General features: G+C 39.3%; 1 protein-coding gene across 5 annotated transcripts in view; it reads left to right on the top strand.

Annotated features, from left to right (window-relative positions):
* The first annotated feature begins 793 nt into the window (after positions 1-793).
* The window catches only part of LOC124254967 (cAMP-dependent protein kinase catalytic subunit beta), a 107733-nt gene continuing 89602 nt past the window's right edge, over positions 794-18924 (top strand). For 2 of the 5 annotated variants that reach the window (XM_046688808.1, XM_046688807.1), the window contains exon 1: positions 10253-10810. In XM_046688808.1, the coding sequence (XP_046544764.1) occupies positions 10591-10810 (220 nt within the window). In that variant the 5' untranslated portion in view covers positions 10253-10590. Of the gene's footprint in view, positions 1011-10252; positions 10811-18924 lie in introns of those variants that run through there. The other 3 variants (XM_046688806.1, XM_046688809.1, XM_046688812.1) reach the window with 2 other exon arrangements.

Genomic DNA, 18924 nt, shown 5'->3' on the forward strand with positions numbered 1-18924 from the left:
CATTGAAGCCTGCATTGCTGCCCATGGTGACTTGACAAAATACTAACTGTTCACCTGTCTTTGAATCTGGAGTTATGTTCTGCTAATATTCACATTTAATACGTGAGTAATGAGTGAACAAGCAAAAAATTACAATCTTTAAATTCTCAATAATTTCTGGTTGTACTGTATCTCGAACTGAAAACTACGTTGCGCCATTCTTCGAAACACTGACGAGTTAGTGAGTGAGTACGGTTTTACGCCGCTGTTCCAGCAATATCACGGCGGGGGACACCAGAAATGGACTTCACACATTGTACCCATGTGGGGAATTGAACCCGGGTCTTCAGCGTGACGAGTCAACGCTTTAACCACTAGGCTACCCCACCGCCCCGAAACCCTGAGGAGAAATATTATGTAAACTTAAGTGAGCACAGCCAGTTTATACTCTACCCGATTATAGATATAGCAGACCTACATACAAGCAATGACGTTTTGGAAATGGTTTACCTCTAAGCCGGTGTTATCTACCGTTGCATTGAAGTTTTAGTCATACATCTCTTAGGTTGTTGTTTGGCTCACGTAACATTTACCACTCGACGGTTTTACGATTAAATCTTCTTTTGAACCATTAGACGAGGGTAAGCAACATCATCTGCCTGGACTCGAACCCTGCTTACCCACCGAGGTTCATGCATTGGCGACCTCGCTCCTACAGCGATAACAGTTGAATGTTGAGGCGGGGCTGTACTACAGGACGTACTTTGTAGTGGCGCGGAGTCGGCGCACACCTCCCACCTTCCGTCCCTTGGCATCACTCGGGCCTCACTCTGTCTGCTTGTGGACCACAATTACCACCGATAATTAATATTTTTCTGGACACGTGACTCAACTATCATTATACTCTGTTATTTTCACAACGTGTTTGGACGGTGTCAGTGCCATTTACGCAAGGAGTACTGCTGATCGATTACATTTGGGTTGATTCGAAATGGCAGAATGTTCAAAGTCTGGCGATGCTAAGACATTTTGTAAGTACTTTTTGCTCTTTTAACTGCATTTCTCTAACATATTAGAAACATTCGATTGAAGTGCTCTGTCCTGTTAGGGAAAATGTAATTCAGATTTTGAAGGATCAATAGCAATTTTCAATGATATTATGAAGGTTAGCCTTCACTGTGAAGTTGTTGATATTGGCATGTGACTATAGTGGTTCATAAACCAACAAACCGTCTGATATTCTGCAATAAATACTATAATACATGTAATATATGGCCGGTGTACCAGGGTAGCACAACAGCGGGTTGGCAGGTAGTATGGTATATCTGAGTAAGTGTAAATCACTTTAGCGATAATCTTTCCTGACCGACCGAACACACTACTTGAAAGGTTGTCTTGGCAGGATTGAGATATTATAGTGTAGCTTTATCAAGACTATAGCGATCAGTGTGGCGTAGATACGGAACGGTAGTGAACACACTGACTACCCGCCTGACCTACAAACACTCGGAATGGAGCGCTAAACAAGCTAAGCCTTTTATCATTTTAGGAGTTTTTTTCTGGAATGAGAATAACAAGCAATGCTCCTGCAGCTTTTGGTAGGGATGGTGAGGCTGGTGTTCTGTGCTTAGCAGCCAGTTCTCACTGTGTTTACATCCGTATACAACTTCCCCAAAGTTAACACGGGGAGATGGCGACGAGGGAGAAGTCTACAGTTGCCATGGAAACAAAATGCTCCTAACAGTTTTGCACGTCTGTGGATAACTTCCTAGTTTCCTCAATGTTAGGCTGAAAACGTTTGTGTGATTATTATAGTTATTATAGGCAGTGGTAGTGAGTGTATAGGTAACACAAATGGAGTGCATAGCTGTCCTCTCATTATAATGGTTTACAATAGTTCCATTTCAACATGTTTGTGCAAACTTTAGCAATATATAGACGTCATTTCATCGGATGGGAATATATTTTAACAAGTTGATGCGACACAGATACCTTAACGTTCGTCGTTGTGAATGATACTAACGGTCGGTGATGACAAAAGGGTCCTCCTTTGTAGTCAACCTGGTAAACACTTCTCAAAAGTAATGCTTCAAAGTACATTTTTCTGTGTAATATCTCAAGATGTTTCTTACGGGCACTGATCTGACGTTTCACACACAGAGAACCTACACACAATAACGACCAGCGGCTGATGGTGTGAGAAACGATATTCACCATCGGGGTTCTATGACATGTATTCCACGAAGCCACCGAGCCTGATCAGAATGAAGTAGTCTCTTGCGAGAAGGTTTCGTTGCTAAATCCCTTTCTGAAACGGAACCCAACGAGCGATATTTACAATATATTACTTATATCCAAATGGGTAAACTGTTACAGAAAGAGTATACACTTGGCTTATTGCTATGGGTCTTCATTATATATCATTCAGAAGATGCTTTATCCACTGCGTGGCAGGATAATCATATCCAAATTGGGCCTGTATAAAAGCTTGGGATATGCTAGTATGCGGCCTCAGATGTTATGCTAACGTTCAATTGCTAATTGTGAAGTAAACTATATAGTGTGTCTTAAAGAGGGTGTGTCATTATCCATAGATTCATTAATTCTGTTTCACTTACTGACAGTTCCAGATCAGGAAATCTGACCCAAATGGCATCCCCTAGCGATCTTATACAATGCCTTTTTGATCAGTTGGCCGTTCAGAGCCAACACAATTAAATAAAACCATTATTCGTATTGTTGGGTAATTATTCCTATGAAAAAACTCATTTGTTATTCCTATGAAAAAACTCATTTGTCACAACGATTTCAATATATATTTACATGGAAATATGAGTCTTCTGTAACCTTTATAACCTGTCAAACAGTGCCAAATGTGTATAATCCTGAGTCTCCTGCTGTACGTTATACGGGGACCATATAAAGCATGTTTTACCGCAGGTATAAACTCTCAGTTGTGTTCCACTGGGATTGAATGGTCTCAAGTGCCATGCACGAACTGTTCGCTTCCTAACAATGTGCACAAGGAACCCCTAGGCTTAGTAATAGCGTGTATAGACGAGTGGTATATGTGGATCATATTACTCCTGGCCTGGCTCGACACAATACACGCTAGATGTGCTTTGGAGATAGAATGACAGCTTCTTGACATCTGACACAACGCAAGTACGCAAGCTAATACTACGATCTCTGCAATGCGAGCAATAATTATGGTGAATATTAATGGAGAATCACTTTTACTCCAGATGGAAAGCCTAATTGTATCATTTATCTGGAACGAGATATCATAGTTCCAAAAAGGGACTTTGGATTTGTTACAAACAACATGTTTCGCAAAAACTGATTATTGTTTACATCTTGACATTTTGTATCATGCAATGTTAATGCACTGCTGCCGACCCCAAACAAGAGAACTTTACACGCCGTACAAGTCCAGATATGAATTGTCATCCTTGTACTGTGCGTAATTTGCGTCCTATATACGTGCATGGATCCCAAGTTCAACCTGCTCGGGATCCTTTGTTTGTCTGCTCCTTACCCATTCTAGTGGGTTTCACAACTGACAAGCGCTTAGTCTCTGAATATATATAATTTTGATAGAAACTAACAATTCATTTTAAATTAAAAAGGAGCCCCAGTGAGAAGGAAGTTTCAGAAACCGAACCTGAGGAAATCTTGACTTGTATTATTATGGGTTTAAGCATTGCTGAAAGGGAAATGATGCAGTTCAGGGACTGTGAGACTAGTTTCACAATAGTGTTCAGACCTGCTTTAATTTGTCCATAACACTCACAATTATCTGACGAGATAACTCTATAGAACGAGAATACTCTTTAGAACACTCTGTGACCAGCGTAACCTCTTCGTTAGCTGCAGTCAGCTTGCTGTTAATATAAATATTCCTCATGATATAAAGAAAAGGAGCGTGGTCAACACTTGATACAACACTCAAGCGTCATAGTTGTTCTCCTCCAACACAAAAGACATAACATGTCTCACGCATTTCAACCAAACAATGGCATCCCTCATACTTGGTCTTCTCCAACACCAGACACTGTGTGTTCCACCAATCAATGACATCCCTCATAATTAGCCTTCTCCAACACCAGACACTACGTGCCTCACGTCTTTCCACCAATCAATGACATCCCCCATACTTAGCCTTCTCCAACACCAGACACTGTGTGTCTCATGTCTTTCCGCCAAACAATGACAGCCCTCACACTTGGTCTTCACAAACACCAGACATTACGTGCCTCACGTCTTTCCACCAATCAATGACATCCCCCATACTTAGCCTTCTCCAACACCAGACACTGTGTGTCTCACGTCTTTCCACCAAACAATGACAGCCCTCATTCTTGGTCTTCTCCAACACCAGACACTACGTGTCTCACGTCTTTCCACCAGTCAATTACAGCCCTCATACTTTGTCTTTTCCAACACCAGATACTACGTGCCTCATGTCTTTCCACTAATTAATGACAACCCTCATTCTTGGTCTTCTCCAACACCAGGCACTGTGTGTCTCATGTCTTTCCGCCAAACAATGACATCCCTCATACTAAGCCTTCTCCAACACCGACACTGTGTGTCTCCTTTCCACCAAACAATGACAGCCCTCATTCTTGGTCTTCTCCAACACCAGACACTGTGTGTCTCACGTCTTTCCACCAGTCAATTACAGCCCTCATACTTTGTCTTTTCCAACACCAGATACTACGTGCCTCATGTCTTTCCACTAATTAATGACAACTCTCATTTTTGGTCTTCTCCAACACCAGACAATGCGTGTCTCATGTCGATATACACTGTTGTTTGAAGGCAGCCAGTTGTATTTCATTGTTAAGGTATATACACTGTTGTGTGATGGCAGTCAGTTGTATTACATTGTTAAGGTATAGACACTGTTGTGTGAAGGCAACCAGTTGTATTACATTGTTAAGGTATATACACTGTTGTGTGAAGGCAGCCATTTGTATTACATTGTTAATATATATACACTGTTGTGTGAAGGCATCCAGTTGTATTTCATTGTTAAGGTATACTCACTGTTGTGTGATGGCAGTCAGTTGTATTACATTGTTAAAGTATGTACACTGTTGTGTGAAGGCAGCCAGTTGTATTTCATTGTTAAGGTATATACACTGTTGTGTGAAGGCAGCCAGTTGTATTTCATTGTTAAGGTATATACACTGTTGTGTGATGGCAGTCAGTTTTATTACATTGTTAAGGTGTATACACTTTTGTGTGAAGGCAGCCAGTTGTATTACATTGTTGAGGTTTATACACTGTTGTGTGAAGGCAGCCAGTTTAATTGCATTGTTAAGGTATACACAATGTTGTGTGAAGGCAGCCAGTTGTATTACATTGTTAAGGTATATACACTGTTGTGTGAAGGCAGCCAGTTGTATTTCATTGTTACGGTTTACACACTGTTGTGTGAAGGCAGCCAGTTGCATTTCATTGTTAAGGTATGTACACTTTTGTGTGAAGGCAGCCAGTTGTATTACATTGTTAAGGTATACACACTGTTGTGTGGAGGCAGCCATTTGTATTTCATTGTTAAGGTATACACACTGTTGTGTGAAGGCAGCCAGTTGTATTTCATTGTTAAGGTATATGCACTGTTGTGTGAAGGCAGCCAGTTGTATTACATTGTTAAGGTATATACACTGTTGTGTGAAGGCAGCCATTTGTATTACATTGTTACGGTGTATACACTGTTGTGTGATGGCAGCCAGTTGTATTACATTGTTAAGGTATATGTACACTGTTGTGAGATGGCATCCAGTTGTACTACATTGTTACGGTATCAAACATCGATTGGGCATGGGCAAACATCGATTAGTCTTGAACGTCCATGGGTGACAGAAATATAATTAAAATTAAAAAGAGAGTCTGGACTAATGCATCATAGTAAATGTCGTTAAATCATGACGCTCTCTCGTTTACCGAAAAACCTATGGTGTTCTGCTTTCCATACATATGTTGAGCTTTTATTCCCTGTACCTCAAATATTCCATAAACTCCGCCTGAAGCCCTCCCATTCCCCGCAACACGCCTTCCCCGAGGATGACATCCCATCTCTGGGATGCCAGATGCGTCAGGGCAAATTTAGCACACGTTCTTAAATATTCTCCCCCTGTTAGCACTAGTTTGTTCAACTTGCGTGCCTACCAACATCGTATGTGCACTTTCCCCGATTGATTCACAGGCACGTTGTGGTTTTTGTTGATGAAGGCTATTTTTGTCTGACCTACTTCCTTCACCTTAATGGCCCTACCTGGAGTATATGGTAATGCTTAAAGCACGTGCACCCATATGTAGCTTGTTTTCGTGGAGTGAGTGAGTGAGCAGTGTAGCAGTGCGGGAATAGTGAGCAATGTACGGTGTATTCCCATACTGCCTACAGTTCCAAACTGCCTACAGGTTAAAACAACATGATACGGTCCAGTGATCAGGAAGTGAAGTTAATGGTAATACACTGATCTGGCCTGTTCTACCCCTGCTAAAATGAACTTGACCAGTTAGTTGGTTAATGAACTGACCTGTTCTACGGTGTCTTCCCACTCTGCCTACAGAAGTTAAAAAAATGACAACGATGGTTGGTAAGACATCTTTATTCATTCTGAGAATTCTCAGTCTTTACATGGAGACATGGATATATCATGAAAGATTAATAAGTTTTACAGTCTTTTACTGGTTTTACAGTCTTTTACTGGTTTCACAATTACACACAACTGACAAGAATGTCCATTTCGTTGCTATACAATATTTTTGTTCGCAGTTTGGGATGTAGGCAGTTTGGAACTGTAGGCAGTATGGGACCTAACCCAATGTACGGTGTTTAATCTCCCGCGGTAATGAACGGCGGCCTGTAAGTGATCGAATCTGGACTAGGGAAACCAGTAACTGAAACCATCGTTGGGAAAGTAATTTAGTTGTGGATTTTCAAAAGGGCTGAAGTTCAATACTACCATGCAGTTTTACACGTTTTACTTATGTATCACAATTTAAACTTTTGGCCATGGTATTGAAAAACAAATATACATTTCTTCAAAGTCTGTGAAAATGAAGGGCTATGTACTTATCTGACAGCCTTGTCTGTTCAACCTTAAAATACGTAAAATAAAAAACGACGAAAGAGCCGGTGGACCATGTGTCCCGTACTTGGTTTGGTATAGCCGTTGTAGGCAGCTTGCGAGCCCTCCTTTACAGACTGGGGCGGTGGGGTAGCCTATTGGTTAAAGCGTTCGCTCGTTACGCCGAAGGCCCAGGTTCGATTCCCCACATGGGTACAATTTGTGAAGCCTATTTCTGGTGTCCCCCGCCGTGATATTGCTGGAATAAAAACAAACTCAGTCAGTCCTTTACAGACTACGCGTGATCACTTCTGACAATCTCACCAAGAGTATACACTATCCATATGTAGTTCCCGTTCTCCATACGAACTGTCAGTGCTCAACTTACACTGTCCATTCATCTTTGTGCTGGACTTACCAACAGGTCTTATCTTAGAACTAACACCACTTCTGGAAAGCAAGGAAAGTAAGGAAACCACGGAAGACAAGCACGAAGAACAATGATCGCGGAATGTTGTTTAGGGGAGATAACTCTTTTTGACTTAGGACGTCAAAACACCCACAGATATCACGAACTATGGTAGTGTCTAGTCCCTGACACGCTATTACACTTTGTTGAAATACGATTGCAAAAGTGTGGACATGCTCGTATATGCATGTACATAATTAACATGTAAGAGAACCTTACAGGAACGAGCATCCCATGGGATGGTTGAATTAGCAAAGATTATATCTCTTTATGTGCCTGTAGTTTGGAGGTTATAAAAAAATCTCAACTTCTCTACAAAATAAGTGTATTGTGTTGACCAGAATTTCAGTGCGAAAATACATAATAGTTGTTTTATTAGTGCAGTTCTTGTATGGATATCTTTGTTGTTACAACATAATGCTTGGGCTGTTTTATTGTCAAATTGCCACATTGTGTTATCCGAAGGCTGTGAACTCATCTTGAGTTATGGAGCATCGTATCTTATAACCGTTTTCTTCGTGTGTTTATCCCATCAGATTACCATATATTTGGGGATCAATACACGTATTGATTCACTGTGACGCCACCTGAGTGTGCCATGCAGTGATTTGAAGTACTCATTACTCAGTGGGAGCTTGTGATGGAATCACCTTGTGGCTGCTTTTAATGTTGACGCATGTTAAACCTTGTGGCAAGACATATCTTGACGTCAGTGTTGTACCTGTATGCAACCTAATATCTACCAGCACCTACTTGCTCCAGGGGGAACGCGGAGTAATACATCACGTGATCTCTTCCCTCGTTCGAAGTAATAGTATTTGGCCTGTTTCGCCCGAACGCTTCCGTGCCAACTACGACGATTCCCGAGTCTGTATAATGCATTGCTATATAATATTTATTCGGTGTTTTTCGGTATACGCTAGTTTCAGAAAGTACAGTCCATAAACTTCATTAGGTGAACCTGTCACGTACCAAACAGTCTATTGGATATATCAGGTTTAGAGCCTTCTCCGCTGCAACGCTGCATATCAGGGCAATTACTAGTGTATCATTTATGTGACACACAGTCAACTGGTTACACGGAGAAGCCAATACACCACGTAGCATATCTGTACACAGCATCATTGACATAATACACTGTACATTGGTCGATAACTGTCAAGTAACAATCTGTACACAGCATCATTTACATTATACATTGTACATTGGTCGATAACTGTCAAGTAACAATCTGTACTCAGCATCATTAACACACTACATTGTACATTGGTCGATACCGTCAAGTAACAATTTGTACACAGCATCATTAACATAATACATTGTACATTGGTCGATAACTGTCAAGTAACAATCTGTACACAGCATCATTAACATAATACATTGTACATTGGTCGATACCGTCAAGTAACAATCTGTACACAGCATCATTAACATAATACACTGTACATTGGTCGATACCGTCAAGTAACAATCTGTACACAGCATCATTAACATAATACACTGTACATTGGTCGATACCGTCAAGTAAAAATCTGTACACAGCATCATTAACATAATACACTGTACATTGGTCGATACCGTCAAGTAACAATCTGTACACAGCATCATTAACATAATACACTGTACATTGGTCGATACCGTCAAGTAACAATTTGTACACAGCATCATTAACCTAATACATTGTACATTGGTCGATAACTGTCAAGTAACAATTTGTACACAGCATCATTAACATACTACATTGTACATTGGTCGATACCGTCAAGTAACAATCTGTACACAGCATCATTCACATAATACACTGTACATTGGTCGATACCGTCAAGTAACAATCTGTACACAGCATCATTGACATACTACACTGCACATTGGTCGATAACTGTCAAGTAACAATCTGTACACAGCATCATTAACATACTACACTGCACATTGGTCGATAACTGTCAAGTAACAATCTGTACACAGCATCATTGACATACTACACTGCACATTGGTCGATAACTGTCAAGTAACAATCTGTACACAGCATCATTCACATAAGACACAGTGACTGTACAATGGTCGATAACTGTTCACTTGCTTCCCCCACGTGTAGTTTATCCCAAAGCAACATGAAGTGACAAGGTTAAAATAAAAGAGAGAACAGAGTACTTGAGGGTGCTACAAAAGGTTAGATTACACGTGCGACTTACAAGAGATGACATGATTAGTACACACGTGCGACTTACAAGAGATGACAAGGTTAGAATACACGTGTGGATCATGAGAAATAGTTTTCGATGCGAATTACTCAACTTACTTTGGATACAGCACACCACAAAGTTAGTGGACATACGACACAGGGATAGGATAAACGTAATAGTTACTGGACAAACATTGGATACAATACATGTAATAGTTACTGAAATTACATTGGATACAATGCGCACTTGAGAGTTTCAAAACATACTATTGATGTAAACACGTGAGAGTTACTGAACATTCTATTTATCCAATATTCAGTCAGTCAGTCTGCATATGTTAGATTTACTGTCACGCCTTGTATAATGGCGTTCACAGTGAACCATATATTTTGTTATTCCCTGTTAACCCAAATACAACGTCGTGCATTGTCACCATTTCTAGTTCATGTAGTTCACTGTGACTGTATCTGTTTAGCTGACATCCACGGGAATGTGAACCTATGTTGACTTAATTGTCCACCTAGTGTCCAACGGAGTGATCCGTCTCGCGCGATCATTCAACACCCCGTGGGCCTATGGGCCAGCCTCTGTCTTCCCTGGCTCCTATTGTGATTGTGTGAGGGTGCGGCACAGAGTGCACCCCGCTCTACAGCTTCCTGGCGTCAGCACCGGATCTGCATCACATTGAAACTAGAGCACATAGGCACTGTTTCGTTGCTATTAGAGAGTCTGGACACAAACTATTTGGGTAAAGGAAAGTGCGTGGACGTATAATAACACCTTTAAGAAGTTTGTGACACGTATCTGCCCCCCCCCCCAGATTGGGACGGATGCGAGTATCTCAACAAAGAGTGGGTTACAGTTGAACCCAAAGATGGATTTCTTCCTGGATCTGTTTGACTCTGATAAAAAGAACAGAAAGAAAGAGGAAAGTAAACTAAAGGCATGTCCTGGAAAGGGGGCGAGCTGTCCCGACCTCCCCCCACTGAGGAGAGATAAGGGGCAGCTTCTGAAGAAGTATGACCCCCGGGAGGCTACTCGTGTCAAAGAAGATCGCTTAAGAAGGGATTTGCAAAGGTTATACTTGTGGGACGGTAAGTTTGGCCTGCATCATAACCATTTCAGCAGACGTCCAAGGCCAATATTTATATCCTCAAATTGGTTGATATTTCTAGATGCAGTACGTGTTGACCGTTGGTTATCAATAAACGGCGCCCAAACTCAAACCTGCTCCAGGGTAAATCCCCTTGCTAGGGTGTTATAGCGGGGCAGTATGACAACACATGGGATATATTGTATGGGAGGAAGGGAGCGCGCTTCACAGGCTGAGCACTTGGCGTCTGTCAAAACGCTAACTGACCATAACACAGCGAATGAGTTGTTAATGGAAACAGCATTTACTACCTCAAACACTATTTTAGCAAATGGTATTCTATTCAGTCGGGGGACCATGTAAGAATTATACATCGCATGACCCGGAAGACCTAAAATTCTCTCAATGGTGTTTTTAAACACACACACACACGCATACATACATACAAACATACATGAAGTAAGGTAAGGTAAGGTCAAGTATAGGCTATACCCGTCCATAAAGATGATTGAGGAGTAACAGTCACTACACCAAGCAATGTATAGTCAATATATTATTTAAGAAGAGGACACTACTTTTGTAAGGAAACAATTGCGTGCGTCTATCAGGAGATTGTATCGTAGATCCTTGGTGCATACATCCATATGTATGTGTAACTCACAAGACACGTACATCTCATGGTATACCTTACATGACACTCTGACATACTTCTGTGATCTATTTATGGCATGTTGCATACCTACATGACAGTGTGACATACATCTGTGATCTATTCATAGCGTGTTGCATACCTACATGAACATGTCACATACATCTGTCATCTATTCATAGCGTGATGCATACCTACATGACAATGTCACATACATCTGTGATCTATTGATGGCATATTGTATACCTACATGACAATGTGACATACATCTGTGATCTATGGATGGCATATTGTATACCTACATGACAATGTCACATACATCTGTGATCTATTTATAGCATATTGCATACTTACATGACGATGTGACATAAATCTGTGATCTATTCATGGCATGTTGCATACCTACATGACAATGTGACATACATCTGTGATCTATTCATAGCGTATTGCATACCTACATGACACTTTGATATACAACTGTGATCTATTCATGGCATGTTGCATACCTACATAACAATGTGACACACATATGTGACCTATTCATGGCATATTGCATACCTACATGACAATGTGACATACATCTGTGATCTATTCATGGCATGTTGCATACTTACATGACAATGTGACATGCATCTGTAATCTGTTCATAGCGTGTTGCATACCTACATGACAATGTGACATACATCTGTGATCTATTCATGGCCTGTTGCAAACCTACATGACAATGTGACATACATCTGTGATCTATTCATGGCATGTTGAATACCTACATAACAATGTGACATACATCTGTGATCTATTCATAGCGTGTTGCATACTTACATCACAATGTGACATACATCTGTGATCTATTCATAGAGTGTTGCATACCTACATGACACTGTGACATACTTCTTTGATCTATTGATGGCATGTTGCGTACGTAGATGACAATGTGACATACATATGTGATATATTCATGGCATGTTGCACACCTACATAACAATGTGACACACATCTGTCACCTATTCATGGTATATTGCATACCTACATGACAATGTGACATACATCTGTGATCTATTAATGGCCTGTTGTATACCAACATGACAATGTGACATACATCTGTGATCTATTCATGGCATATTAAATACCTACATGACAATGTGACATACATCTGTGATCTACTCATGGCATGATGAATACCTACATTACAATGTGACATACATCTGTGATCTATTCATGGCATATTGCATACCTACATGACAATGTGACATAAATCTGTGATCTATTCATGGCATATCGCATACTTACATGACACCTTGACATACATCTGTGATGTATTCATGGCATGTTGCATACCTACATGACACTTTGACACACATCTGTTATCTATTCATTGCATATTGCAAAGCTACATCACAATGTGACTCACATCTGTGATCTATCCATGGCATGTTGCATACCTACATGACAATGTGACATACATCTGTGATCTATTCATAGAGTGTTGCATACCTACATGACAATGTCACATACATCTGTGAACTACTCATAGCGTGGTGCATGCCTACATGACAATGTGACATACATCTGTGATCTATGCATACCATATTGCATACTTACATGACAATGTGACACACATCTGTGATCTCTCCATGGCATATTGCATACTTACATGACACCTTGACATACATCTGTGATCTGTTTATAGCGTGTTGAATACCTACATGACAATGTGACATACATCTGTGATCTATTCATGGCATATTGCATGCTTACATGACAATGTGACATACATCTGTGATCTGTTTATAGCGTGTTGAATACCTACATTACAATGTGACATACATCTGTTATCTATTCATGGCATGTTGCATACCTACATGACAATGTCACATACATCAGTGATTTATTCATGGCATATTGCATACTTACATGACAATGTGACATACATCTGTTATCTATTCATGGCATGTTCCACACCTACATGAGAATGTGACATACATCTGTGATCTATTTATAGCGTGTTTCATACCTACATGACAAACCGACACACATCTGTGATGTATTCAGGGCATGTTACATACCTACATGACAATGTGACAAACATCTGTGATCTATCCTAGGCTTATTGCATACTTACATGACACTTTGGCATACATCTGTGATCTATTCATAGCGTATTGCATACCTACCTGACAATGTGACATACATATGTGATCTATGCATGGCACATAGCATACTTACATGACAAAGTGACATACATCTGTGATCTATTCATGGCATATTGCATACCTACATAACAATGTCACATACATCTGTTATCTATTCATGGCATGTTGCATGCTTACATGACAATGTGACATACATCTGTGATCTATCCATGGCATGTTGCATACCTAAATGACAATATGACATACATCTGTGATCTATCCATGGCATATTGCATGCTTACAAGACAATATGACATACATTTGTGATCTATTCATAGCGTATTGCATACCTAATTGACAATGGGACATACATCTGAGATCTAAGCATGGCACGTTGCATAGCTATATGACAATGTGACACACATCTGTGATCTATCCTAGGCATATTGCATACTTACATGACAATGTGACATACATCTGTGATCTATTCATATCGTATTGCATATCTACATAACAATGTAACATACATTTGTGATCTATTCATAGCGTGTTGCATACCTACATGACAATTTCATATACATCTGATATCGATTCATAGCCTGTTGCATACCTACTTGACAATGTGACATACATCTGTGATCTATTCATTGCCTGTTGCATACCTACATGACAATGTGACATACATCTGTGATCTATTAATGGCATATTGCATGCTTACATGACAATGTGACATACATCTGTTATCTATTCATAGCGTGTTGCACATCTACAGGATAATGTTGCATACATCTGTGGTCTATTCATGGCATGTTGTATACCTACATGACAATGTGACATACATTTGTGATGAATTCATAGCGTGTTCCATACCTACTTGACAATGTCACATACATCTGTGATCTATTCATGGCATGTTGCATACCTACATGACAATGTGACATACATTTGTGATTTATTCGTGGCATATTGCACATTTGCATCACAATGTGACACACGGCTGAAATATAATCATGGCATACCTACATGACAAAGTGAAATACATCTGTGATCTGTTCATAGGGTGTTGCATACCTACATGACAATGTGACATACATCTGTGATCTATTCATAGAGTGTTGCATACCTACATGACAATGTCACATACATCTGTGAACTACTCATAGCGTGGTGCATGCCTACATGACAATGTGACATACATCTGTGATCTATGCATACCATATTGCATACTTACATGACAATGTGACACACATCTGTGATCTTTCCATGGCATATTGCATACTTACATGACACCTTGACATACATCTGTGATCTGTTTATAGCGTGTTGAATACCTACATGACAATGTGACATACATCTGTGATCTATTCATGGCATATTGCATGCTTACATGACAATGTGACATACATTGTTATCTATTCATGGAATCTTGCAAACCTACATGACAATGTGACATACATCTGTGATCTGTTTATAGCGTGTTGAATACCTACATGACAATGTGACATACATCTGTTATCTATTCATGGCATGTTGCATACCTACATGACAATGTCACATACATCAGTGATTTATTCATGGCATATTGCATACTTACATGACAATGTGACATACATCTGTTATCTATTCATGGCATGTTCCACACCTACATGAGAATGTGACATACATCTGTGATCTATTTATAGCGTGTTTCATACCTACATGACAAACCGACACACATCTGTGATGTATTCAGGGCATGTTACATACCTACATGACAATGTGACAAACATCTGTGATCTATCCTAGGCTTATTGCATACTTACATGACACTTTGGCATACATCTGTGATCTATTCATAGCGTATTGCATACCTACCTGACAATGTGACATACATATGTGATCTATGCATGGCACATAGCATACTTACATGACAAAGTGACATACATCTGTGATCTATTCATGGCATATTGCATACCTACATGACAATGTCACATACATCTGTTATCTATTCATGGCATGTTGCATGCTTACATGACAATGTGACATACATCTGTGATCTATCCATGGCATGTTGCATACCTAAATGACAATGTGACATACATCTGTGATCTATCCATGGCATATTGCATGCTTACAAGACAATATGACATACATTTGTGATCTATTCATAGCGTATTGCATACCTAATTGACAATGGGACATACATCTGAGATCTAAGCATGGCACGTTGCATAGCTATATGACAATGTGACACACATCTGTGATCTATCCATGGCATATTGCATACTTACATGACAATGTGACATACATCTGTGATCTATTCATATCGTATTGCATATCTACATAACAATGTAACATACATTTGTGATCTATTCATAGCGTGTTGCATACCTACATGACAATTTCATATACATCTGATATCGATTCATAGCCTGTTGCATACCTACTTGACAATGTGACATACATCTGTGATCTATTCATTGCCTGTTGCATACCTACATGACAATGTGACATACATCTGTGATCTATTAATGGCATATTGCATGCTTACATGACAATGTGACATACATCTGTTATCTATTCATAGCGTGTTGCACATCTACAGGATAATGTTGCATACATCTGTGATCTATTCATGGCATGTTGTATACCTACATGACAATGTAACATACATTTGTGATGAATTCATAGCGTGTTCCATACCTACTTGACAATGTCACATACATCTGTGATCTATTCATGGCATGTTGCATACCTACATGACAATGTGACATACATCTGTGATTTATTCGTGGCATATTGCACATTTACATCACAATGTGACACACGGCTGAAATATAATCATGGCATACCTACATGACAAAGTGAAATACATCTGTGATCTGTTCATAGGGTGTTGCATACCTACATGACAATGTGACATACATCTGTGATCTATTCATGGCATGTTGCATACCTACATGACAATGTGACACACATCTGTGATCTATCCAAGATACATACGTGATCTATACATGGCATATTGCATACTTACATGACAATGTGACATACATCTGTTATCTATTCATGGCATGTTGAATACCTACATGACAATGCGACATACATCTCTGATCTATTCATGGCATGTTGCATACCTACATGACAATGTGACACACATCTGTGATCTATCCATGGCATATTGCATGCTTACATGGCAATGTTACATACATCTGTGTTCTATTCATAGTGTATTGCATACCTACATGACAATGTCACGTACATCTGTCACATACATTTGTGATCTACTCATAGCTTGTTTCATGCCTACATGACAATGTCACATGCATCTGTGATCTATTCATGGCTTGTTCTATACCTACATGACAATGTCACATACATTTGTTATCTATTCATAGCGTGTTGCATACTTGCATGACAATGTGACATACATCTGTGATCTATTCATTGCATGTTGCATGCCTACATGAGAATTTGACATACATCTTTGATCTATTCATGGCATATTGCATACCTACATGACAATGTGACATACATCTTTGATCTATTCATGGCACATAGCATACTTACATGACAAAGTGACATACATCTGTGATCTATTCATGGCATATTGCATACCTACATGACAATGTGACATACATCTTTCATTTATTCATGGCACTTAGCATACTTACATGACAATGTCACATACATCTGTTATCTATTCATGGCATGTTGCATACCTAGATGACAATGTGACATGCATCTGTGATCTGTTGATAGCGTGTTGCATACCTACATGACAATGTGACATACATCTGTGATCTATTCATAGCGTGTTGCATACCTACATGACAATGTGACATACATCTGTGATCTATTCCTGGCATATTGCATTCTTACATGACAATGTGACATACATCTGTGATCTATTCATGGCATGTTGCATACCTACATGACAATGTCACATACATCTGTGATCTGTTGATAGCGTGTTGCATATCTGCATGACAATGCGACATACATCTGTGATCTATCCATGGCATATTGCGTACTTACATGACAATGTGACATACATCTGTGATCTTTTCATGGCATGTTGCATACCGACATGACAGTGTGACATACATCTGTGATCTATTCATGGCATATTGCATACTTACATGACAATGTAACATACATTCATAGCATGTTCCATAATAACAGAACACTGTGACATACATTCATACTAACAGAACACTATGACATACATTCATAGCATGTTACATAATAACAAAACACTATGACATACATTCATAACATGTTCCATATTAACAAAACACTATGACATACATTCATGCTAACAGAACACTATGACATACATTCATGCTAACAGAACACTATGACATACATTCATGCTAACAGAACACTATGACATACATTCATGCTAACAGAACACTATGACATACATTCATGCTAACAAAACACTATGACATACATTCATGCTAACAGAACACTATGACATACATTCATACTAACAGAACACTATGACATACATTCATACTAACAGAACACTATGACATACATTCATACTAACAGAACACTATGACATACATTCATACTAACAGAACACTATGACATACATTCATACTAACAGAACACTATGACATACATTCATACTAACAGAACACTATGACATACATTAATACAAACAGAACACTATGACATACATTCATACTAACAGAACACTATGACATACATTCATACTAACAGAACACTATGACATACATTCATACTAACAGAACACTCTGACATACATTCATACTAACAGAACACTATGACATACATTCATACTAACAGAACACTATGACATACATTCATACTAACAGAACACTATGACATACATTCATACTAACAGAACACTGTGACATACATTCATAGCACGTTGCATACTAACAAAACACTATGACATACATTCATAGCATGTTCCATATTAACAAAACACTATGACATACATTCATAGCATGTTCCATATTAACAGAACACTGGGACATACATTCATACTAACAGAACACTATGACATACATTCATAGCACGTTGCATAATTACATGGCACTATGATATACATCTGTGATATCTGCATAGAATTTTAGCATACCTACAGAACATTGTGACAAACATTTATAGCATGCTGCACACTTACAGAACACTGTGACATACCGTCATAGCATTTTACACACTTACACGACACTATGCCATACATCTGTATATGTATATCACTGTGTTGTGTAAGTTTGCTAAATGCTATGCAGTTGAGTTGAGTTGGGGTTTACATTCAACTCAATCCAACTGCATAGCATTTTAGCATGCTCACAGGACACTGTCATACATATATATGTG

Source organism: Haliotis rubra, unplaced genomic scaffold (genome assembly GCF_003918875.1).
Source record: "Haliotis rubra isolate DU_JTF1 unplaced genomic scaffold, ASM391887v1 Scf589, whole genome shotgun sequence".
Taxonomy (NCBI): domain Eukaryota; kingdom Metazoa; phylum Mollusca; class Gastropoda; order Lepetellida; family Haliotidae; genus Haliotis; species Haliotis rubra.